We start from the raw sequence: 25,455 nt of genomic DNA, 5'->3' as shown, positions 1-25,455 counted from the left end.
CAGCTTCTAAAAATAGGCAGAAGATTTTTTTTTTTAAGCAATTTATTATACACATCATCATATTATTTAAATTTCTATTATAATTTAAATATTTTAACAAAAGGTCAATAATGTATTACTTTTCCATAGGTGCTAATAGACAAATAAAAAACTATTTAAACTTCTATCTATTTTAATCATTACAAAATAAAACATCACTTTTAGAATAAAATTTATCAAGTATACATACTCTCCTTTTCAAACTCATAAAAACTACACTAACACAATTTATCAAAAATCAAAATACTCTTTTGATCGGTAACTTATTTCATTATTTTATCAGTAACTGCAATCTCAAGTCAATACTTAACTCAGTTTGATTGTTTCACTAGTCATTACATTGACACTTAATGAATTTGGTATGATTCCATTTGGTTTGGTGGTTGTAAGTACCTTTCATGAAATCCTAGGCTAGGGTTGGGATAAATTTCTGACTTCAAAAGAACTAAGTGAAAACGATTGTTAACAAATTCAATAGTGCTATTGACCAAAATGATTGGTTTAAAATGATTATCTCGCCTCCATTTCCTTATTTGGTTTCTGTTTTCTATGCAATTGCTCAGTTTTGTGAAACATTTTTTGAAAGGCATGCACGATTAAAATTCAAAGAATAATCTACTCGTTTTCCAGTTCGACGCGTTCAAACTTCATACACAAATTAAAATAAAAGAGAAAGACACTATTTATAAACAATTTGGTTTCAAATGACCTGGTTCTTTCCTTATCTGGCTAATCCATAATCATATGGGTCGGGTTTGAATGAATATAGTGGAGTCAGTAACACCCAATGCTGTTAAAAGGGCTTTTAAGGCTTTGCTCGTTTCTGAAAAGCTCATCAAAGCTTGCCTTTCACATGTCTGTCAAATTTCATTTTGATCTTCTTCTCTTTTCCCTATGGAGCAATGTAGACAGAATCAAACACAACCACAATACGACACAAATGGTTACAAGAACAGTTTGCTGGCAAAATTATATGCATAGATAGTCAAGTTCTTGCATTGAGTTCAAAGTAGCACAAAATTGTCACCAACTACAAGCAAACGAAGCATTTAAGCAAAAGAATGGCCATGATGGATGTTACTACCTCAGTTAGTATGAAACTCACAGGCAAAAAGGTGCATTCTGTGAGCTTAGCGAGCTGTCACTAAAAACATTGTATGGTAATTCAGAAGGAAGGGATCACAGTGCAAAATTGGGAATAATAGAAACTACAGATGTGGTTTCTTTCACCCTGCCTTTCAAATTGAGTTCAATTTCACAATGATATTAGTTTCTAAGATGTTTTCAGAAGCATGGTAGGAGGTTTAAAACAGAATAAAATTAAAGTTTCAAGAAATTTACCCAAAAAAAAGAGTTGGAAGTTAAAACTTAAAATTTCTATCAAAGAGGAAATACCAGGACATGCATTCTTTAAAATCTCTTCTTTAAACCAATATTTTCCATTTACAAAACACTTTAAGAATGCTACCTTCACTAGGTAGCGACGGTCAGTAGGAACCAATGTGAAAAAATTGTCAGTGAGCAGCAAAGTATAGCTGATATAGAATACAGTACATGATTACTGCATCATAGCCACATCTAAAAAACACGATAAGTAATATCCAACCGACCATCAAATATTTATAACAGCAAATTTCTGTGTGTAAGAGAGAGCAATCAAACAAGAAAAAGACACAGCATCCACAAAAGAAATATTTATTGAGCTCTACTAGGTTAAGCATTGTCCACAAAAACAGCAATAGTATACTACTAATTCAAGTGTCAAGAGTCGATGAACAGAAAAAATCACTCAAGGTATGTCACTTCATTTTCGCCTCTGTAAATAGAACATGGCGATTCACTCGCGGGTCATATTTTCGGAACTCGAGCTTCTCCAAGACTTTCTTAGCACTCTTCCTCTTGACATAGAAAAATCCAGTCCCAGCAGCTGAGACAAGCCGCACAAACATGAAAGTCTTCTTCTTGTCCCCCATTCTTCAATTCACACCCGAGAAGACCAATCAAAATTGGAACTAACAGATACTTCTAGGAAATAAAACAATGATCAAAACAAAAAATATTCATAGATCACTGGAATTATATATTTAACATGTAAACAGAAAAATATATTTCCCACAAGTCAGTTCTAACCAGAGTCTAAATTCATTTGCAAAAGATATTATCATAAAAATTACCAATCTAAATACGCAACAAAATCATGCCGCAATAACAAAGATAACTGATTAGACATAAGTTTAGAATTATCAAATCAATAAGTCAAGAACATCTCAAGTGCAAATTAAAAAATAAAAAAATAAAACTGAAACATGACCAAATCTAGCTTCAGTTATCTGCAAAGCATTAAAAAAATACACATGAATAATAAAATGAATGTAATAAAAAAATTGAATGGATTTCTTGTTTGATTAACTTACAGTTAGAATAGGCAGCGGCGAGTAGAAAAGATTGAAAAGAGAAACCTAAACAACGACTGAGACTGAGAGAAAGGAGAACTATTTTAGGTTTATCTGTGTAAAACAAACAATATTAGAAAGGGGCAACAAAATTTGACTTTTTCACAAAATATAAAAAGTTTTCCCGTCCATATCAAATAGGTCAAGTAACCATTTTAAAGTTACCAAAATACCCTTACGATATTAAACTTTGACTCTTTTGAGAGTTAAGTTAAAAGCACGCCTATCCATTCTAAACCTTTCCTTAGCGGTAAATTTAAACAATTTTAAGTTTATTATTGTTTTGATGACTCATTTTAGGTTACTATTGTTTTGATGCACTCAATTTTAGGTCAATAAGAATAATAAGGTTAAAAGTTGCAGGATATGCATAATAATTGCAAAAGATTACTTGAACTGGGAAAAAAATTTTAAAAAGTACGGGAACTAAGTAAAAAAATTAATTTACTCATTAGACTGGTATCAGAGCCATACCGTTCCTTGAAACTTGTTTTCTAAATTCTTGTTTTCATGCTCAAAATGGTATAATTTATGACTTTATTCTGTTTTGCTCATTAGACTTCACACGCAGAGAGAATTTCTCATTCATGGCTTCTACTTCATCTTCCAATCCTTCAACTCCTGTTACTCTTTCTTCTACTCTTTCCTTACCAAAATCTTGCACTTCTCATACTGCCAACAAAATTGAAAATCTTGTAGAATACTCCTACATCCCTGAATCCGCCCAAATCAGTGAATCTTCATACCCTCTCATAAGCCCTTACCAACTATATAAACGCCCCAGTTCTTTTACTCGCAGTATCCGTACTCTTATATCCACCCGACGACCTCACCCTAAAGAATATATCCAGTCTTCTCGCCTGGATCAGTGTTCACTCCAAGCAACCCCTGCTGAGCAATATGTCACTCTTGAAATACCCTCAGAGTTGATTTCCAACTGGAAACGAGAAGGTTACACTCATCTCCACCTTGGAGGCATCAGATTAATCCTTACCCTTCATGGGAGAAAAGGATTACCGGTTACAGCTCGCCTTGCTATGCTTGATACCCGGTTTAAACAATACCAAGATGCTGTCATAGGCACTATCCTTACAACCCTTCATGCAGGAAGTGTTTTACTCACTTTCTATCCCAACTTCAACCTTTCTATCCCAACTTCAACCTTTCTCTCCAAGATCCCAACTTACCCACAACCTTGAATGTCCAAATCCAAATTCAAGGTGCTGACCAAATTTCTTCCGCCAAAATTGCTACCTTACACCACCAACTGGTCTACAGGCTTCAAAATCATGCCTTGGATCTACCCACTCCAGAACACCACTCTGACACCCTCATGGTGTTAGCAGAATCTGACCAGATCCCGACAATCATCCAGATCCCACGATAAATTCCTCGTCATGAGCTCATCAAGCTTATGCCTCTTGAATGGATCTCCAACTATGAACAGTTCCACAATAATACAGCTCCCATTCAGACATCCGAAAGTATGTTTGAAAGAAGACAAGATGGAACAGTCAGAATGACCTTTAAACCACCTCCAAGTGCTCCACAAGAGCCTCCTTGGCTCTCCTTTACTCATTCCTCAATGATCACAGCTGTTCAGACAGCCCAAAAAGATCTGCCCATTACAAGGTTTAATTCTGAAGGTTACCCTGTTTATCCAGCCAAACACAATGGCCATTTCCTATGGGATGCCCCTGGTTCCGGCATGTGTGACCCAAACTGTCCCTGCTAGGATGATTGGGAAGAAGACGATGATTACGCAACCACAAGGAAAAAGAAACCCAAAAAGAAAAAACCTCCTGCCCCATGTCACCACTGTGACCCCAAACCACCATCAGATCCTCCACCTCCACCGGCTCCATTACCCATCTACCGAAAAGAACTCAAATGGATTGCCAAACATTGCAAATCTGAGATTCCATCACCCCTCTCACACTCAACACCTATCGTCCAACCACTGGCTTGTATGATGTTTTCCTCTACCTCTTCCGATTACTCTTCTTCCTTTCCTTCTTTGGAACCCCACACAGATCCCCAACGAAATGTTGTGTCAAAACCCTTTATCCCTTCACCTATTACATCCACTGGCCACCTGGAGCCCCCTAAACCTTTTGAATCAGTCCTCAACTGGCAAACTCAAAATGCCAGGGCCCAAAATGATACCTTGTTGCATCTCAATTCAAAAGTTGAGAACATCAGTTTGCGAATTGAACAGATTGAGACAAAAGTTGACTCTATCACTGCACAGATGCAGCAGATCTACCAAAACCTCCAGTCCAGAATTTCTCAACTTGACTCTGAGTTACGAGCCATGCTTGCCCATCGTTACTCAGGCCCCGAATTTGACCAAAAAGAAAGGGAAATCAGACGCTTAAAAGCTGAACTTGCCCAGATTGAATCTGAAAAACAGAGACCTACCCTTTTCACCACTTCACCTCCTATCCCTTCCATCGGTCCAACTTATCATCCTTTTGCCTCTATGCTTTCTCCTATTAAACAGTATGACCCTTCCAAGTTATTTGGTATGACTCATACTCTTTTCAGAGACAATCCTTTGCCTCCACCACCTAAACCTAAACCCAAACCTAGACCGCAGCCTCGCCCTGCACCTCTTCATCCTTCCTCATTGACCATCCCTGGCCAACCATCTCCTAGTTCTACACCGGCATCACCACTAGCTCCATTATCAGTCCCTACCCAATCCAAGGATAAAGAACCCATGCACCAATTTACTGCTCACACAGTCACCCATTCATCTACTACAGTCGATCAAACTTCTGATTCAAATCCAGCTGTTTCAGATAGCCCTACTGAAACTGATACAGAATCTTCAGTATCCACCAGTGACTCTGAAAAGTCCTATGCTGATATCACCAAAATCATGATGGCTCAACCTGATCAACCTACCCAAGGCCAAACCTCTCATACAGAACCATATGTTGATATTCCCTCCGAAGTTGAAGAAGAAATGCCTGAACCTTCTGCCACAAACCAACCTCCTCCAACCCAGACCAATCCATCGAGCCAAAAATCGTCAAATGGCCCATGGTTCACATTTGATGATCTTCCATCTCATAAATGGCGTGACCGACTCAATGAAATGTCTGCCTGGATTGACCTCCAGATGCTAAGACTAGGAGCAACAACTCAATCAGTCCTTAGAGAATTTGCTACTCATTTCACGGGTGCTCTAAGAGATTGGTTTGATTCGTTAGGACAATACCGCCAACTACAGTTTGTTGATCTCCCAGAAGTCTCAAGTGTTCTTGCTGTACTTCATGATCAATTCCTTGGAGACCCTTCTGCAGTCTTTGAAGCTGCCAGACGAGATTATCTCAACATGAAATGCTGCTCCCTCAATGCTAAGGATCTTGACTTCCATTATAAGCGGATGTCCCTGCTGTTCTATAAGCTTAATGGATTCAATGAGCCGACATTAAAGCATGTCTTTCTGGCTTCCCTTCCCGAAGAACTCCAACCCAACATTCAGAGACAACTCACAGCATCCAATCTTTCCCTAGACAACATCTCTCTTGGCAAAATCTTTCAGCTTGCCAAAACTTGTCTTGACAAACTTTGCGAGCAAAAACAGTTTTTCAAAAAACTGTTGAAAGACAAAGAACCTTTCCGAAGTGCTTGCAAAAAGCCTTATTTGCAGATCAAATGCCACAAGAAAAAGGATTGCGATTGCAGTTCAAAGAAAAAACGGCATTTTCAGAAATTCAAATCTCCAGAATTTTCCTCCAAGCCTCGCAGATCCCGAAAGCCCTACCGATTCTTCAGAAAGAAATCTTCCTCCTCTAGAGAATTCAAACGAAAGCAATCAAGCAGATGTTTCATCTGCAAGAGAAAATGCCACTATGCCAAAGATTGCCCCAACAAAAGAGAAAAATCCATCCGGTTAGTTGAGCATCTTCAAGCAACTACAGCCTACTCCCCTGCCAAAGATGAACTGGAATTCTATTTCTCTGAACAAGATGAGCCCAATGATGAAACAGTGTTCGCACTACAGAATTCCTCTGATTCAGACAGTGACCGATGTCAAGTGATTTTCCACCAATAGTTACTCTCCCTTGATACTACAATTCCTATCCCATCCATCAAACTCCAGATCTTGCCCTCAAAATTTCAAAGGCCCATTCCAGCAATTGGTCTTATAGATACTGGCGCCCAACGCAGCATGTTAAACCCCCATATTCTTCCATCAGAATATTGGACCCAGTCTTAAGAACATTTCAAAGCTGTCAATGGCAAACTCTTTACCACCTCTTTGATTACCAAAAAACCTATTGGTATTCAAATCTTCCCAAATTGTGTCATTTGGACCAAAGTTATTGGTTCAACTCTTCCTAATAAGGATATCTTGTTAGGATTTGACATCCTTCACCAAATCAAACACCTCCAAATCATTCCCACTGGAATCCGAGTCAAGTCCATGTTCAAACCATTCACAGACATTCTGAAACTCTACAATTTGTCTGAAACTCCCCAGTCTTACCAGGATATTTCAACCAAACTTTTGAGTTTCTGTCCAAAGTCCTATTCTGAGTTCACCCATTCAAATCCTTTGTGGAAAAATAAGTCTTTCTTCATTAAGTTACCCTTCAAACTCAATGAAGATATTAACCCAACCAAAGCTACTCATCCAGGAATGAGTCCTTCTGACTTACTCCTAGCCCAACAAGAATGGTCACAGTTGTTAGCCCAAGGTTTAATTGAGCCCACAAGTTCTCAATGGGCTTGCCAAGCCTTTTATGTTGAAAAACATTCCGAAATTGTCCGAGGAAAGAAACACCTAGTCATTGACTACCAGCCATTAAACATGTTTTTACAAGATGACAAATTCCCACTACCTCGTCGACAAAGCATGTTCACTTTTCTCAAAACTGCCCAGATCTTTTCAAAATTTGATTTAAAATCAGGTTTTTGGCAACTAGGCATTGAACCCTCCGAACGCTACAAAACCGCTTTTTGTATTCCCAATGCCCATTTTCAATGGACCGTCCTACCCTTTGGTCTCAAAACTGCCCCATCCATTTTCCAAAAATCCATGGTCCAAATCTTCCAACCCATTTTGCATCATGCATTGATTTATATTGATGATATCTTACTTTTTTCAGGCTCACATGATGAACATCGCCAGCTGTTAACTCAATTCTATAATATTCTCCAAAGTCATGGAATTATGTTATCGGCCAAGAAAAGCATCATTGCTACAGATAATGTTGAATTCCTTGATATGATCATAAAAGATGGACACTACCAGCCAGGAAAGCACATTGCCCAAGAATTGCTTCACTTTCCAGATCAGCAACTTTCCAAAAGGCAAATTCAACAGTTTCTCGGCATCATCAACTACATTCGTGATTTCATCCCCCACGTGGATCATTACACTCACCATCTCTCGGCTTTATTGAAAAAGAAGCCCCCAGAATGGAATGCTGACCACACATTTGCTGTCACTACCCTAAAGCAGATTGCGCAAAATCCGCCTCCTTTAAAGTTGATTGCAGATGGCAAGCGCATCCTACAGACAGACGCAAGTGATGAATCATGGGGTGCCATACTCCTTGAAGAAATCAATGGAAAAGAAAACTTTATCGCTTACGCTAGTGGACATTTTTCTGACACACAGAAGCACTACCATAGCGTGTTCAAAGAAATCTTAGCGGTAAAGAATGACATCAAAAAGTTTGAGTATCATTTGATTGGACACCATTTTCTCATCCGAATGGACAGCTCAGCCTTCCCCAATATCTTTCATTTCAAAGGTAAAACTGTTCCCGACAAAATGTTACTCAGGTTAAAAGATTGGTTTTCCAAATATGACTTTTCAGTCAAGCATATAAAGGGATCCCAGAACCCCATCCCTGATATGCTCTCCAGACTCTCCAAACCAGAAAACCCTCTCACTATGTTTTCTACCACCTACCATTTTCCAATTATCTCCATGGCTACCTCACTACCTCCAGAAGCTCTCACCAAGAAAACTTTTCCCTTCAACAAAACCTTCTCCTCTGTTTTTGCCATCCAAGAATTTGCTAGAAAAACTCTCTTTCGCTTTTTCATGAAAGCCTACCTTGTCACAGACCCTTTTCCTTTTTCCACTTTCCACCCAGAAAATCTGTTCCTTACAGGTTTAACCCTTGATCCAACCAGAGAAACCACTGAAGATGTGTTATGGTACATCTGGTGCCTAACAGTCCTTTATGCCACCAAACTAATCCTTCTTATTTCTCCTACTTTGGAGCATCTCCTTAATCCAGACAATGCCACCTCTCTTACCTGGACATTACTTGAATGGTTCTCCCCCATACCATGGTGGAGAAAGAAGCTGCAACAACTGTCAGAAATTTACAACCTTGATCGTATGCCTGCCCCTGAAGCACCACTGTTCACATCAGTCTTTATTATTCACAGGCCATACTTCCAACACTCAGACACCAAACTCTTTTGGACTCAAGACCAGGTATATGAATGGTTCACTGCCCCACATATAGCTGTAATTGAAAATGACATACAAGATGTCCTGCACAACTACCTTTGCCAACTGAACCACCAACCTCCGCCACTTAAAGATATCTCCCACACCTCCTTAGGTCCACAACATGACCTCCTCATGATCCCCACTCCATCCGCCATATCCAAACCAACGTCTGCAGGTATCATCATCAAAGAAGAAAAACCAGACTACACTGATTTCTTGTTCCAGGATTCCCAAGACCCATGGGATGCATTTCTCCCTCTGAGCCAACACCTTCACCAGTTTCCCCAACCAACAATGGATGAACCTGGCCCCTCTGAACCAGGACCCTCAACCCAATCTTCCAAACGACCAGCTCAACCATCCAAACTTGACAAAGCTACCCAAACTTCCCCTAAGTATACTCCAAAGTGTACTCCTAGAGACTATAATTGCCCTTATCCACCTTGCCGTGGTCCCCACTGTAAGCATCCAAAGCTCTCCAAGACCTTTTTCCCAAAAAGCAACCCTGACAACCCATATGAGACAGAAAGCTCATCCGAAGACGAGTACATGAACCTCCGCTCTCCATAAAGTTATTTGTCTTGTTGCTTTCCATAAAGTGGTTTGTCTTGTTGTCATAATGATGTTTCGCTTTATGCTTGCATAATTATTAAAGTTTGCTTTTACTTTAAGCTTTTGCTTTTGCTTTTGTCAAAGTCATGCTTTAATTATTAAAGCACTTTTGTCTTTTGTAATAATTAAAGTTGTGCCATTATGTAAAAGATAGGGGTCATGTCCTATCTTCTCAAGAGTCCTCCTCTATATAAAGGACTCTCCCCTTGCTTGTAAGATAGGAGAAAAAGAAGAAGAATAATAAGAAAAAAATTTCCAAGACAAAAAATCGTGTGTTTTCTTCCATGAATCCCTAAACCTCTTCTCTCTCTCTGCAAATGAAGTTCTAAGAAAGAAAAAGAATAAAGGATTAAATTTGTTCATTTTGAAAACCTAAGGAAGTATGCTCTGCACTTGCCTTCTAGTAAGGATCCTGTGCATCAGAAAACTTTTGATCATTTCTTATCTGGTTTGGTACCCTGTTTTAGACTAAAGAGAAGTCTGTTTTGGGTTGTATAACCTGAGAAAAAAATGTTTTAAAGGTTTTTGATTACAGAGGTATATCGGCTGGAAACCCGAGCTTGCGGACTACTGGTCCAAAGTACAGTTTTAACTGTTGTAGTTCTGGTATAACAACGCCACGTACACTCTTAACTGGTATCACGGCACGTGGCACAACACAGGCATGGCACGTGTCCGTACGGCACGGCACGAGCACGTTTTGGTGAGGCACGTGGGCCGTGCCGGGCCTAGAATTTTAGGCACGCGGACCTTAAAGCACGGCACGATTAGAGATGGGTCAAAGCACGGCACGCGAAAAAGCACGTAATAAGCACAGTTCATTAGTGGGCTAGCACGCGGCCCGTGAGCCATTAATAGCACGTGGGCCAAAATATATCTAAGTAAATTTTTTTAACAAAAAGTAAATATAAAATGTTATGAAATTAAAGTACAATATCATGAAATTAAATGTTTTAATATATTTTTTAGCATAGACTTTTAAAAATTAATTTAAATCATTAAATCTTAGTTTAAATAAATATTCTAATATTTTATGTTTATAATTTATTAAATGAATAAGTAAATATCATGATTTTAATAAATAAAATTATAAATATCATAATTTTATTTATGATATTTATTAAATGAATAATGTTATTTATGATATTTAATTTTATTTATTATATTTATTTAATTATTTATTTATGTTTATAATTTATTAAATGAATAAGTAAATAACTAAATATCATGATTTTAATAAATAAGATTATAAATATCATAAATTTATAAATTATAAATAAAAAATAATTTTTTTTACAAAATTAATAATAAAATATTTTTCATATGAAATATTTTTCATATGAAATATTTTTCATATTAATATTAAATCATAACTTAGTTAATATTTAATAGAGATACGTTTCATTTGTGAATGAAATATTTTCCATTTTATACACAAGAAAAATTATGATAAATTAAAAATTACATTTTCATTAAATGAAGTTAAAGTACAATTATAATATTAGAAATTCAAATAAAATTAGGTGTAATTTGCATCACTACAGTTAACAGTACATCCCAACTAGGTTGGCACCTACTGAACCATCTATCATTTGCAAATTTACAACATTCTCACTAGTCACTAATAAAAATTGTTTCAAAAAGTTACAAGAAAAAAAAATCTCTAGTCTTTGGAAGTGGCTTCAATGTTCAGTACTCTGCATAATCTAGATCCACTTCATCTTGATCAACATTCAAACTCTCAATTTGTTTAATTAAAGCATTTTGCCAGTCTTGTTGCACTCGGCGTTCAGCATCTTCCCAATCTTTCAAACACAACAAAGAGTCTAATGTCTCTGATGACAATCTTGACCAATGTTCATCTAGAACTCTGTCACCTGTACTAAAAGCTGATTCTGATGCTACAGTTGAAGCTAGAGGGGTTAGTAGATCACGGGCCATAATGGATAATATAGGGAAAAAAGATGTCTTACCCGTCCAAAAATCTAAAATATCAAAGTTTTGCAATTGTGAAGGAGTTGCTAAATCTTCAAGATTGGCAGAACAATATCTTTGCAATTCATTACGATTAGTATCAATACTAGAGGCAACACCCTTACCTTTGAGTAACAAAAGGTGAGCTGGATTTTTATAAGAAGTCGATGGTTGTTGAACATTAGAATATGTATTGCTTGATCCGAATTTATTTCGATAAAAATTAAAAAGTTCATGCATAGAGGACATAATTGTATCAAAATTTGTATCAAGTCCGGTTTGTAAATTTTCACTAATACCCTCAACTAAAAGTTTTGCACCAACTTCCTTGATTGTAGGATCCAACACTGCTGCCAAAATAAATAGGTGGGGAATATCTTTCCAATATTTTTGGAATTTTTCCTCCATGGTATCACAAATATTTTTAAACATAATATTCTCTCTAAAAGTCTTAAAAGTATAACTTATATTGTACAAGTGCATTAACACTCTACATGAAGTAGGCTCATAAACAGTAGAACATGCAAGAGTAGCATCATAAAATACTTTTAAAAAATCCATAAATTTAAATGCAACATTCCAATCATAATCAGTGATATGATAATCTTGATCATTCATTCTCTCATTGTAAAAACTAAAAATTGCTTCAGAATAGTTTTGACAAGAAAGCAACATTAAATACGTAGAATTCCAACGAACTTTCATGTCAAGGTTGAATTTTCTTCTTTTCAATCAAAAAATTTTCAATGTCTCCAAAAATTGTTGACGTCTTGAAGGTGCTCTAATATATAAAATGGATGCTCTAATTTTTTTCTAAATAATGATTTATATGAGTCATACCAGCTTGAACAATTAAATTAATAATATAACACACATATCTCACATGAAAAAATTTTGAACCACGTGCAGGCATGAGAGTAGAAATATTCCGCAAAAACATATCAATTACCGCTGTATTGGCAGATGCATTATCAAATGATATGCTAAATAATTTATCAGTAATTTCATATTCTCTTAAAACAGACATTATAGCTGCATAAATTACTGAACCAATGTGAGGATATTCTAATTCACGAAATGCAAGCAATTTTTTTTCCAACCTCCATTTACCATTAATCTCATGTATAGAGTGCGAAGTCACATAAAAATAACCAACCATATTAATACCAGTCCAACAATCAGAAGAAATTGAAATAACACCATTAAAATTGATAAAAGTATTAATTAAAAGTTTTTTCATGTCATGGAAAATTTTAGTTAAATCACGTTTTAATGTATTTCTAGGCACTTTCTTAAGTTGAGGTTGAACATACCTTTGCAAAAAATTTATTAGACGTTCATCTTCTGATAATGTTAAAGGTTGTTCTGCTGCAGCAATATACCGAGTCAATCCTTCTTGCATGTTCTGTTGTGAATATCTGAATGATGTTATACCAGAAGATCCAGAACCATATTGTGAGAGTTGGGTTTGTGTTGGGTCTTGTGGCACGTGTTTTGTCTGACAAGTTTCCATATGTCGTCTAAGATGTCCAGTTCCACCATTGCTTTTGGCACTTAAAGCAGATTAACAATATTTGCACATTGCTTGATCCACCATTTCACCTTTTTTGTTTTGACGTTTTTTCAAAGTAAAACATAACCAAACAATCGATGTTCTTTGTCATTTGGAGGTAGTAGTAGGACCGGCAGTTGAAGAAGTAGGACCGGCAGTTGAACCTCAACTTAAGAAAGTGCCTAGAAATACATTAAAATGTGATTTAACTAAAATTTTCCATGACATGAAAAAACTTTTAATTAATACTTTTATCAATTTTAATGGTGTTATTTCAATTTCTTCTGATTGTTGGACTGGTATTAATATGGTTGGTTATTTTTATGTGACTTCGCACTCTATACATGAGATTAATGGTAAATGGAGGTTGGAAAAAAAATTGCTTGCATTTCGTGACTTGCTTGAGAAGTAGGAGACGATCGTTCAGGTGGGACAATAAATATATTACTTGGATCAAATTCTGGTGCAGCAATTTCTTCATTTGCAACTTCCTCTCCCTCTTCAACAAAATTAAAATTCTCATCTAACTCGAAATGAGAGTGAGACATTTTATATAATTAGTGTTTTGGTAAATAAAGGCACTGGAATTGTAGCAAAAAAGATTGGGCAAGCAGAAACTAGAGATGACTGATGAGATAAGAGAGATAACGAGGAGATAAAGAATTAGAAATTGAGAAGTGAGAATGTGAGATGAATTCGAAAATAATTTAATCGTTTAAATAGAATAAAAAAGTAAACATATTAACGGTTAGAAACGGGCAAATAAAAAAATAAATATTTTAACAGTAAAAAACGGGCAAACATGCTGCAAACCTACAAGTTTACAACTACAAAACTTCCTGCAACTCTGCAAGGCTACAGCAAATTAAACAGTTATATTTTATCATTCATTTGTCCATTGGAAACTTGGAATTGTAAGGTGAGTAATTGATTTAATTTAGAATTTTTTATTATTAAAAATTAATTGTTGAGGGATCTGTCTATGACTCTATGGTATCGATTTTGCAAGACTGTAACAAACATCTCCCGTCATCCCATTCCCACCATTCGATTGTCTATTGTTTAGTTTCTCACTCCACATCCAACGGCTGATGCTGCAATCTGTAGCTTACAAATTCTGTAAGCTAGTCAAGTCTAATTGTTGAGTCATGAATGCCCATGCTGTGAAAGTGAAATTGACTAGTCAAGTCTATCAACTTTATTGTTTTTTTTTTTTGGAAAGGCATATCAACTTTATTGTTAATTCAATTAATGCAGAAATTTTTTTATTCAATTAATTCAGTTTTTTTTTTGTCCGTTGGGTGAATAATGAAAATATGAAATTGATTTAAAAATTTTGTCATTAAAAATCAGAAAACATTAATTGATAATTAGAGCCCGACTGTTTATATTGTAAAATTGAGTAGTCATATCAATTTTACTGTTAATTCAAAAAAACATTTGTCCGTTGGGTGAGTATTTCAATTAATTCAGAAATTTTTTTTAATTCAATTAATTCAAAAAAATTTTTATCCGCTGGGTGAGTAATAAAATTAATTTAGAATTTTTTAATTATTTAATAATTAGAAAAAATTATTTTCTAAGTGCACCGTTATTTATTTTTTAAAATAATTTTTGTAATTAATTTTTTTTCAAAACAACATATTAAATTAAAAAAAAATTATGGTTCATTGTTACAAGAGAATCACACAACTATCACAATGTTAATAAATCATATCACAAGTGTGTTGATGAGATAATATTATAATAGTAAACTAGTAGTACGGGAGGAGCTTGCATTCATTATGTAGAGTACTTTATTTCTTTGAATTTAAATTCTCAACTCAAATTTTCAAAACGGTAGTTGTCAACTTGTCATATAGTACACATGCAGACATGCAAATTGCAGATTTTTAAATAATTTAAGATTTTTTTTCCCACATGCCAAGTTGCCAACCAAGCACTTGCCTCACGGCTATATTTATATTTCACTAAATATTTTTTTACTTACTCTTTTTACTCCCACCAACAAAGTAAATAAAATTAATTTTTGTCTTTTTATTACTATCTAATATTATATATACACGCCATTATGCTATGATGCTTCACAATTCTTCTTCTTTTTCCTCAAACTTTCCAATATTCTAAAAGCCAAAATCATTATGAATCCGCAGCAACATAATATGAATGCAGAAGAACCTTAACACCCTCAAGAATACGGTGTTGATGTAGTTGGACCTCAACAAAACGCTAGGCTAAATCAGCCCAAAAGTCGTTTTTTAAATGAGCTTTTTCAAAATTTTACTACAATAAGGGAGGAAATAATAGATAATAGTTTGCATCGTCCTTACAAGCGGATGATCTTAAGGTGCAACTATTGTCATCGAGAAGTTATTTATTCAAACAGCCATGGCACCTTGGGTTTACGTCGGCACGTGTTAAATTGTTTAGCTCGCCACCAGCTGAGATAGAATTAACCTTGCTCGTTTCCCGTATCCATAGTTGTGATTAATAAATGTTTTTTTCGTACTTGTTATTCGTCAATTGATCGTAGTTCGTGTTTTGTAGTTGTAACTTGTAAGTTGTGACCTATGATTTGTTATATTAATATTTCGTAGTTATGACTTATTGTAATGATTATTCGAGGATTGTATTTGTAATTTTAATTAATTATTATTATGATCTATGGAATTAAATGTAATTAAATTTATGTATTGTTGTGTTATGAATTATGATTGATTATTGTGAAATAAAATATATAGTTGTGAAATTGTGATAAACTAATAATAAAATGTTAATTGCTCTCTTAATAAAAATTAATATGATTATGATTGTGAATATTATTATTATTATTATTACTATTATTATTATTATGTTGGTAGGTTTAAAAAAGCACGTCAGACACGTGGGCTTGAATAAAGCACGCTAGGCACGTGGTTTTTTTAAGCATGCTAAAAAAAAAACAAAGTTGGTGGGCTTTTTCTGGGCACGAGCCCGCTCGTGCCGTGTCGGCCCACGAGCCCTTGTGGACCGACAGTTGCCAGCACGGCCTATTGGCCATAGTTAGGCGCCACAAATGAAATGCCCACTTACTTCTGAAAGTAAATCTAAGAAGTTACTAAATCTTCGTAATATCCCCGGGTAGTGGTGATCCCTTCTAGTGATTGTATATCAACTTGAACTTTGTAAAACTGTAGACAATGAATGGTAAAACCAGAAAATTAAAACTAAGAAAAAATAATAAATACCGGAATTAATAGTTAACCCAGATTAAAGGCCAAAACAAGGGACAAAAAGAAATCAAGAGAGAAAAGCAGTTAAATATATGTAATTTTGCTGCTGTGAGAAAGATCCAAGTCTGGACATCTATGCATGAAAATCTGTTTTAGTGACATGACTCAGCTTACATGCTGACATGCTGGTTACGAACTTTGGTATCTGGAACTAACACAGAAGATTCAATCATCGTAAAAGATCTAACAAAAAATCATATATGCAATGCAAAAATTATTCAGTACAATTACAAATAGATAATATACAAATTCCTCCAACTAACTGAAAGTGCTAATCCAATTCGCTCTAAACTCTCATTATTGTTTCTCCCTCGCATGAAACATTCAGAGGAAACATAATAAGAACCCTTGCTCCTTACTCTTATTCATACTATCTAGAAACTCCATGCAAACACGAGCTACCTGAAGATAATTGATCAATAATTACACCTAATTTGTGCTGAAACAACATACGATCCAGTATTTTTTTTTTTTCTTTACATTATTCGTCTAATCTTACATGCAATTTTTAATAATCCAAATAAAAATTGAATGAAAAGAAATACGAGAAGCATACCCGAGGGAGGTGAATCTACGGCAGAGGCTGGGAAAAGGGGATGAATATCGAAGAGGGCGCGGCGCTGCTGGATAGAGAGAAATCGTGAGAGAGAAAATATTTGAGGGTTTCAGGCAGCTTTTAAATTTTAAGTAAGAGTAAAATGGAAAATTTAAAAATGTCATAGGGTTATAAACGACGGCAGCAATTTCTTTGATAAGAGCATTTCAGTCATCTTAAGACTTAAGTTGTTGTTTGTTAACCGGATGATGGCGATGACTATGAGTAGGGATGGCAATGGATTGGATCTTACCTAAGATCCACGTGATTCAAATCTAATCGGATCGAATTTGGGTCGGTTTAAAATGAATTTGGATCGGATTTGGATATTGATATGCGGATCTAAGACTGATCTGGAGCAGGTTTGCATCTATCTTAATATCTAAATCCATATCCATATCCACCTATCTTTTAATTTAATTTAATTTTAAAAATTTCTTAATAATTGTGGAATTATAATGATAATAAATTTTATTCATAGCATATTAGTGGTATTTACCATGTATTTAAACTCTTAAAACTTAAATGTTAGTTTTGTAAATTTAAATTTCAGTCAGGCCCAAAGTATGTACATGCAATATTCAAATTGTAAGCCAAGTAATACAACCTAGTAATTTATTTTATTATATTGGCCAAATAATTTTTAAGGAATATAATTATTCATATATTTATTCAAATATGGTCATAACAAAAATAATAAAGGACTGAATATAAATCATATTTAATTTATATGTCATTATCTAATGTTATAGGAATAAGGATCGATGTGTCGTGGATATTAGAATGATAAAGAAGACAATAGAATATTATATTGATTTTACTCTTACAATTACTTTTAAATGATATTTTATTATCTTTCTTATTTGTTATTGTAAAAGTATAAGTTACAATATTTATTATATTTTTGAGAAAAATTATATAATTTATTTGTTATCAATACATTTCAGTCTTCAATTTTCATTCTAAAAAATTATTACTTTTTAATTGCTGAGTTTTAGAATTCATGACAGATCTAGAATATATTTGGATTTTTATTTTTTTCGAATTTGGAGCAGATATAGATATTTATTTCTTTTTTGGATCTGGATATGAAGCGAAAAATATGAATTTATGACGGATCTGGAGCAGATACAGATTTTGATTTTTATTATGGATTTGGATATGGAACATAATAGATCCAACCCATATCTGCCCCATTACCATTCCTGACTATGAGGGACTTGTTTGCTTAAAGGGATCAAATATCTACTTTATTTAAATCTACATAACCGTAGGGATCCAGTAGTTATTACATTGTTCCTAAATGAACAAAAAAACCTTAAAATTATTTTTTTTAAAATTTTTGAATTGGCGTACGTTAGTGTAACCGGCTCACTTTAGCAACTAGCGGAGCTGACAGTACCCTAAAGTAAATTTTTCATCTCCTTCTTCTTTGAGTTTCACAGCTCGTTCTCGGTGGAGAGAAAGCTCTTATCAAAGAAATCGACAAAAGGTTCATCTGAAAGTAAATAATTATTCGATCCATTTTTATTTGCTCAAAACTAGTAATCATTATCTCCTTAATTTCTTAGAAAATGTAGAATTTTGTGAAATCGTAGGATTAAATTTAGGTTAAAATGACTTTTTTTTAAAGATAATTCATCGAATTATTTTCTTTTTTTGTCGTTTCATGAGGAACCAAACATCATGTGAATCAATCGAAGTTTGAATTTTTTTCTTATTTTTTTGAAGATAATCGATTGGAGATGGCAACCGCTGTGGACCCTAGCGGTGATCCGATCCCGTCATCGGCAGTGCTAACGGCGTCGTCTAAGCACATCGGATTGAGATGCCAACATGAAAATGTCGAGTTTTTGAAATGCAAGCAGAAGGATCCCAATCCCGAAAAATGCCTCGATAAAGGTCGCCAAGTCACTCGCTGCGTCCTTGGCTTGTAAGTTTTTTTTTTTTTTGGTTTTTTTTCATGTCACTGAAATTGTGCTTAACGGCTGATGAATTGACCAAGCTGAAAAGGAATTGAATTATTATGTGTCTCATTTTTTTAAAGGGAAAAATGTGGATTTTGGGAAGCATAAACATTGGAAATGTGTTTTTGTAAGGCTGTTTTTGACGGCATGTAATCTGATTAGGGATCTTTTGTATATTTTATGACCTGATGGATTTGCATTAGAGTATTTTGTGATGAAACCACCAAGAGATTAGTATGTTAAGCTTTCCAATTCAATTTGCTTAAGGTTCGTTATTTGGTTGAACTTTGCTGTTACTTCTTGCCACTTCTAGCGCTTCAAAGTTCTAAATAAGTTTGAGCTGAAACTGTCGATATGTTTTGGACATTATCTCGTTGGGATTACCTACCATCATTCCTACTCACTCCCTGACATTATCTCGTTATTTGGTTGAATTAGGAATCTTACAAATAATGAGAACAACTTGCTGACTTGAAGCAACAGGTATAGGATTTGTGTCATTAGAAAATTAGGGAACTCACTCCCTTCAAGATAGAACTGGGATCTTGTCATTTGCACCTTACTCTTTCTTCATAAGTCATACATTGTCCCCCAAGTTGCCGCACTTGCTTTTCCCCTTTTTTGCTAATGGTAGGTTACATGTTGCATATGATGATAATTTAATGTCTTCCCGGTCGGGAGTTTTCTTACATTTAATCCCTACTTTGAGTTTCCCTCATGTCTTGTATATTGATGTATTATTCCTCTCTGTTCTTTAATCATCCATCATGGCTTCTCTCTATTCTAACAAATATTCTAAGTATCATGATTCTCCAATCCGTGAATGATTTACAATAATAATTTAATGACCAGCTTGTTTCCTGACACTGTTGGAACTTCATAATTTGTGGGTGACACTAAGAAATGATTTTTTATGTAATTCTTGAGAGGAAAATTTTTAATAGAAGCTTACACAAAATGTATAGGAAGGTCTACAATAACCAGAGCTTTTATGGTTGGTTGATTTCTATTTTCTAAATTGAGAAATATTTGGCACTGCAGGCTAAAAGATCTTCATCAAAAGTGCACGAAGGAGATGGATGAATATGTTGGTTGCTTGTATTACCATACAAATGAGTTTGATTTTTGTCGCAAAGAGCAGCAAGCATTTGAGAAAACATGCCCTCTGAACTGATTGGCAAATGATACCTGTAACTTGATGCCCAGAATAAGTTAGGACACTTTGCAGTGAGCAAATACTATTCTTGCAAACATTTGTTTATGGAATTTCCCTTTCACTTTGAGTTATTCCCCTTTTGTACGGTTAAGATCACCCACTGGAAATGTTTTTGATTGAAAAGACAATTCTACTTGATGAATGCATCCTTCACCATTGGAATGTCTGTTAAGATCACCCACTGAATATTAATTATGTATTGAACGGAAGATCTGTTTTTCATGCCCACAAAGGAAAGTTGGTTAAGGCGGCAGCAGCACTATGCTGTGTCGGGTCCTGTTCTTGTCAGGCAATGTGAGTTTGAACATCCTTCATTTTCAAAGGGTAATGCTAAATGCATCTTTCTTTCTCCTTTTTTTATTTTCCCGTAAATGTTAGCTTGATACTTAAGTGTGATACCTTGGTTCTTTGTTCTATTGGGCAGAAAACACGCAAATAATGCTAGGCCAAGCAACCTCATTCACTAGTGCTCTCGTTCTTGGGTAAAAACATTTAAATGAAAATATTAGTTAACACTCTGTGATAAACAATCACACCCTGAAGTTGGAATACAGAAATGAGCGTTGAGTGGATTTATTACTAGCAGTTGTTTTAATTTGTAAATACCAACATTCTGCCAATTATGTGAATATTAGTTTTCGCAACGCTCAGGCAGCATCAGGCCTGATAAAGGCTTGTAATGGTAGTAATTATGCAATCAAATATCGCACCTCTTTCCGCACGGACGGCTTGGTTAGCGTGTTCCAAATACTATGAAAGATGCATCCAAATTTTCACAGAAGCCTATCTTTAGACCAGTTTTCAAATAAAGTGGACCAAAATCGCACTCACCAGATAGTTATATTTTTCAATCATCAGATTTGAAGTATGTGGTTGCCTCCAAAACATTTTATTTGGCCTCCATTTGGTCTTGGCCAATTTCCTTGTTAATCTACAAGTTTAATAAATCCAGAAAAACAGGATTCTATCAAAAGAAATTTGATGAAAGAAAATTTCACCACGAAACAGACTACACTGAGGAAATATCTCCAATAAGCTATTACAAACACCATTTGACTAGCTATATTAGAATATAAAAGTATAAACATGCAAAAGGTGTACCAACATCAGTAATACAAGTCATTAAGTCATTTACCAACATTCTTAACATACCCATCTCGCTAAACTAATTCTTATACTCTTATGACAGCATTATAGGCGTAGCAGCTTCCCACAGGAACAAAAGCTTCAACATCCATCAGCGAGTACTGCATGAAAAGATACAAAATAAAAATCATTTTGCTGCCACATATAGCCAACACAACAAAAAGATGCATGCAAAAGAAATTCATCAGTTGGATATTACACTATAACCAATCCAAAAACTTCAGCTGCCAAGTTCAATTCCTGTTTTCAAATAAGTTGCTGATTGTACTACAAACTAGAAAATTAAGTCAAGAACACAAGTTAATAAATTTTCTTACAGAGTATCACAATGGCGAGAACCAAAATCAACCAATCCGCAATTGACAACAATTAGCAATTTAACTTTCATCTATTTGGAGCTATAAATCAACAACACTTGTGTTCTGGGACCAGATTACCTTAACTGGGACAGACATGAGTAATTCCACATGATTTAACCAGTGCATATTGTGTGTTTCAAGCCTATTCAGATATCAACGTAGGATAAGAAGTTTCATTTCTGCATTATCTGTTTGCAATGCTCCAGTAACTTTTTGCTCACACTGTAAATAAATGCACTATATCTCTCGTCTTTGTAAAATAAGAACCTGAGACCTAACTCCACCCTGCCATTCAGCAACAAAAACTAAAACCTAAAGGCTTCATTCAACTTTGACTTAGCCACCCAAGGAACCATTATCTCCATGGAAATTCTCCAAACTCTGTGGATCTCAAAACCATTTTATGAGCCAAAACCCCCATTATGACCCAATGAAGTAAAAGTGATTAGTAACCCCAAAGTGGGAAGTAGATATTGTTTAAACTGTAAAGAAGATTAACATATCCATTAAATCAAAAATAGAAACCAAGAGAAGTAACTACCTGTAAGATCGCGAACGAGACCTGGAAGGACTGCGGCTGTTACCCCTAGGACTCCTTGACATGCTGGGTTCATAACCCCTCTCATCATGTGGACTCCGACGACCATTCTCCATTGGACTAGGATACCTCTCGTTTGACCTGTAGTCCCTCTCATCGCGTGGGGAAAGGGATCGTGAGATAGATCTAGATTGCCTAGGAGAACGATTATCATCCCTTGCCCTACGATCCCTATCTCAGCAGCAAGACAGTTAATCCAATAAGAAATCTTCACTCAAAAATAAATAAATAAATAAATAAGTGATTCTTAAAATAAAGACAAAAATAATATAAAAAGCAAACTAACAAATTAGCACATAGGACAAGAAGATATCTATCCAACGAATACGGTATACAAACTATATGCATTTCTAGTTCTCACAAAATAAAGTCTCGCCATCCTCGGTAAGCATTGTAAAACTTCCAAAATAAAGCAAATTCAAAACAAACCAGATCATCAAAATTGAAAAAATATTATCTTTTAATTGACTTGAGGGAGAAAAAAATCTACTTACACCCTCATTCAAATCTTATTGATCAAAACACGACCTTTACCTTTTCCAATGTTTCTGAACAAAAATATGATACGTGGATCCAGACATTGAAAGTTAGGCTCTAAAATGTTGTACTGATTGATCACCATCGGACAACTTCATGGCTCTCTTTGCCCCAACTTTCTAAAACCTCAATTTATCTTTTTCTTGGACAAAGCCATCATATCTCTACCGGTAAAACTTTGAATAGCTTTCCACTTTGAAGATGATTTCTTTCTTTGGCCAACTATAAGCTTTATTTTCTTTCTTAACTGGATAGTATATGCAAAACAAGATATCAAACTTAACAAGTTTTTATTGAAAAATTACTTGGTGAAGAAAGAAAAAAAAAAGGTATCCTCACGATACTAGTTATCTCTCACACGAAGTTTAGCTATCCAATTCATTCAGTGTAGTAACCCTCACAAACCAGATGTCACACAATAAGAGATCCAATTCCACTGAATAGCTGGTGAAGGTGAGACTATGGATAATACATATTGAGAAGCTTTGATAGAAAGATAAGCATGTTGTTTGACTTTATGATCTCTCTCTTTAATCTCTATAAATCTGAAGTCTTTAAAAGTCCCCCTTTTCACTTTACTATCTGCATCAACAAGGCCACCAGCAGATATCATTCATATTCATCGCAACACATTACATGATCTCTAAGGAAAACAAAAAGCCTCTATGCATTAGCATTCAAACAGTCTGAACAAAGTAAGGTCTTCATGTGAAAGGCTTGAAATAAGTTAATACAACCAAATTAGCATCACAAAACCTGTCAGATTCCTCGAACTTCCAATAAAAAAAATTAGAATTTGCATGTTTTGAACCAAACAAAATTTTTCATTGCCAATTTCAGAGGTTGAACAAGCGTTTCACATTAACTAATTATACAATTTATGCTTTCTTTGCACCAAGCTAAAGCAATATTATACAAATAAAAATAAACAAACAAAAAGAATCCCACAAATCAGCAATTAAAAGGCTACCTGTATTATCCTTTTTTTTGGGGGGGGGGGGGGGGGTATCTTGCTTTATATTAAAAAATTTAAAAAAAATCTCCACCCCCACATTAATGAAGAAACAAACTGAAATTCTTCATATTCAGACAGATGAAATGTACCTTGAGACACGCACTGGTGAAGGTGAGCGGGAGTAAGCTGGAATTCAAAAAGAGAAAAAATAATTTAGCATAATTCTACAGTGGTAAGCCTAGTTGATTTGCAGAAGTAGTTTCGTTATAATAAACAGCTTCAGATGAGTGCAACCCCACAACTTGAACATGATCATGCCAGAAAGTTCTAATAAACAGAAGAATAAATTAAACTGACAATGATAACGGCGTCTTGGAGATCTTGGTGGAGTCCTCCTAGAGCTTCCTCCATATCGACCACTTTACAAGAATTAAAAAAAAAAAGTTAATAACTATCTGAGTACATGATGAAATCAAAATCTAATTTTTAAGAGGTCCAAAATAACCAAATGGCATACAAAAAAGGGAAAAAAAAAACATCTATTATTCATAATACCTTACGCGGGCACTCGTACGCATCTCTTGAGGAGTTTTCCTATTCTCCTCAGCGAAGACAATTTTTATCTCTCGTCCACCAATAAGTGAATGGTTGAGTCGTTGCTTAGCTTCAGCCGCATCTTCAGCATAACGGAACTTCACGAATCCAAAGCCCCGTGGCTCCCTGCAAACCCAAATAATACCAATGCAAAATCAAGAATTCATATACAATATATGTAAGAGACTAAACTAATTTCAACTTTTGTTAAAGAAAGCATACCCAGTGTAGTAATTTTTAGGAAGATACACATCCTTTACCGGACCATATCGCTCAAATGCAACCCTAAGTTCCTCCGTCCTGCACAACATAATGTAAATAATCCTTAGTTATTTTATCAATCATAATATAAAATTGAGAGTAATATTATATCTTAATTTTCTTATTTCTACATTATATTATACTTATCAAACCTCACATAATTTTATTGTTTTTTTGTTTTTAATAGAAAATATTACCTAAAAAACAATATATAAATAAGATAAAGGATATTAGCCGGAGGAGAAAAATTATAAATAAATTAATTAATAAATAAAATTCAAGCTTTGAGTTGAGAGAGTCACGTCACCTAGCGTCAAGAGGGAGATTGCGAACGAGCAAGCCCGAGGGAGCAGGAGACCGTCGGTCTCCGTAAGACCTGCGAGGCTCATCGTCGTATCGCTTTCTGCCACGTATCCGAGGACTCCTGCTCCGTCGGCGAGGACTGTAGCTCCGGCTCCTGTATCTCGCCATAGCCTTTGATTTGTTAGTATAGACTAGAGGAAGAAGATTTTAAAACCCTAACCCTAATTGCAGAGAGATTTCGAAAGTTTTGGAGGGAGAGATGAAATTAGAGATCTAGTTTTAGTTTATATGCACCAGCGCAGCGCACTCTCCCTGAGTACTTGGTTAAAGGCGTGTTTGGCTGTTGGGAACTTGGGTTGGTTTAAAGTTTAAACTTCATTCTTCTTTTTTTTTTTTACACAGTTGGATAAAGTGCTTTTCCTTGCCTCGTGCCACCATAATTTCATGGTGGCTCCAAAATATGTATGTATGTGTATATATAAATATGTGTGCGTGTGTGTGTATACGTGTATTATTGAAAGAAATCTCACTT

General features: G+C 35.2%; 3 protein-coding genes across 9 annotated transcripts; 1 reads left to right on the top strand and 2 right to left on the bottom strand.

The window, feature by feature from the left end:
• Positions 1–1,718: 1,718 nt before the first annotated feature.
• Positions 1,719–17,108, bottom strand: LOC102621239 (uncharacterized). 5 transcript variants are annotated; one of them, XM_025092388.2, is made up of 4 exons: positions 16,949–17,108; positions 16,193–16,290; positions 2,454–2,546; positions 1,719–2,064 (listed from the first exon to the last, which is right to left on the bottom strand). In XM_025092388.2, exon 4 carries the CDS (start codon positions 2,010–2,012, stop codon positions 1,839–1,841), a length of 174 nt encoding a protein of 57 aa, XP_024948156.1. In that variant the 5' UTR covers positions 2,013–2,064; positions 2,454–2,546; positions 16,193–16,290; positions 16,949–17,108; the 3' UTR covers positions 1,719–1,838. The 5 variants fall into 5 exon arrangements, with proteins under 5 accessions (XP_024948156.1, XP_024948157.1, XP_024948155.1 ...); XM_025092389.2 differs by having other exon boundaries at positions 1,719–2,061; positions 16,949–17,107; XM_025092387.2 differs by having other exon boundaries at positions 1,719–2,013; positions 16,949–17,106.
• A 1,213-nt stretch (positions 17,109–18,321) lies between these two features.
• Positions 18,322–20,336, top strand: LOC102621912 (NADH dehydrogenase [ubiquinone] 1 alpha subcomplex subunit 8-B). 2 transcript variants are annotated; one of them, XM_006489130.4, is made up of 3 exons: positions 18,322–18,479; positions 18,719–18,920; positions 19,996–20,336. In XM_006489130.4, the coding sequence occupies exons 2-3, from the start codon at positions 18,733–18,735 to the stop codon at positions 20,126–20,128; spliced, it is 321 nt and encodes a 106-aa protein (XP_006489193.1). In that variant the 5' UTR covers positions 18,322–18,479; positions 18,719–18,732; the 3' UTR covers positions 20,129–20,336. The 2 variants fall into 2 exon arrangements, with proteins under 2 accessions (XP_006489193.1, XP_006489192.1); XM_006489129.4 differs by having other exon boundaries at positions 18,322–18,491.
• An 871-nt stretch (positions 20,337–21,207) lies between these two features.
• On the bottom strand, positions 21,208–25,340 carry LOC102622414 (serine/arginine-rich SC35-like splicing factor SCL28). 2 transcript variants are annotated; one of them, XR_008053100.1, is made up of 8 exons: positions 24,928–25,340; positions 24,582–24,659; positions 24,321–24,485; positions 24,123–24,184; positions 23,915–23,951; positions 22,217–22,444; positions 21,754–22,056; positions 21,208–21,417 (listed from the first exon to the last, which is right to left on the bottom strand). XR_008053100.1 is itself a non-coding variant. In XM_015533541.3 (7 exons), the coding sequence occupies exons 1-7, from the start codon at positions 25,089–25,091 to the stop codon at positions 21,408–21,410; spliced, it is 744 nt and encodes a 247-aa protein (XP_015389027.1). In that variant the 5' UTR covers positions 25,092–25,334; the 3' UTR covers positions 21,208–21,407. The 2 variants fall into 2 exon arrangements, 1 of the variants encoding a protein (XP_015389027.1); XM_015533541.3 differs by lacking the exon at positions 21,754–22,056 and having other exon boundaries at positions 24,928–25,334.
• Positions 25,341–25,455: the final 115 nt, after the last annotated feature.

Source organism: Citrus sinensis, chromosome 1 (genome assembly GCF_022201045.2).
Source record: "Citrus sinensis cultivar Valencia sweet orange chromosome 1, DVS_A1.0, whole genome shotgun sequence".
In the NCBI taxonomy this organism is placed as follows: Eukaryota; Viridiplantae; Streptophyta; class Magnoliopsida; order Sapindales; family Rutaceae; genus Citrus; species Citrus sinensis.
The sequence above is the reverse complement of the archived record's forward strand: the minus strand, read 5'-3'. Positions and strand labels throughout refer to the sequence as shown.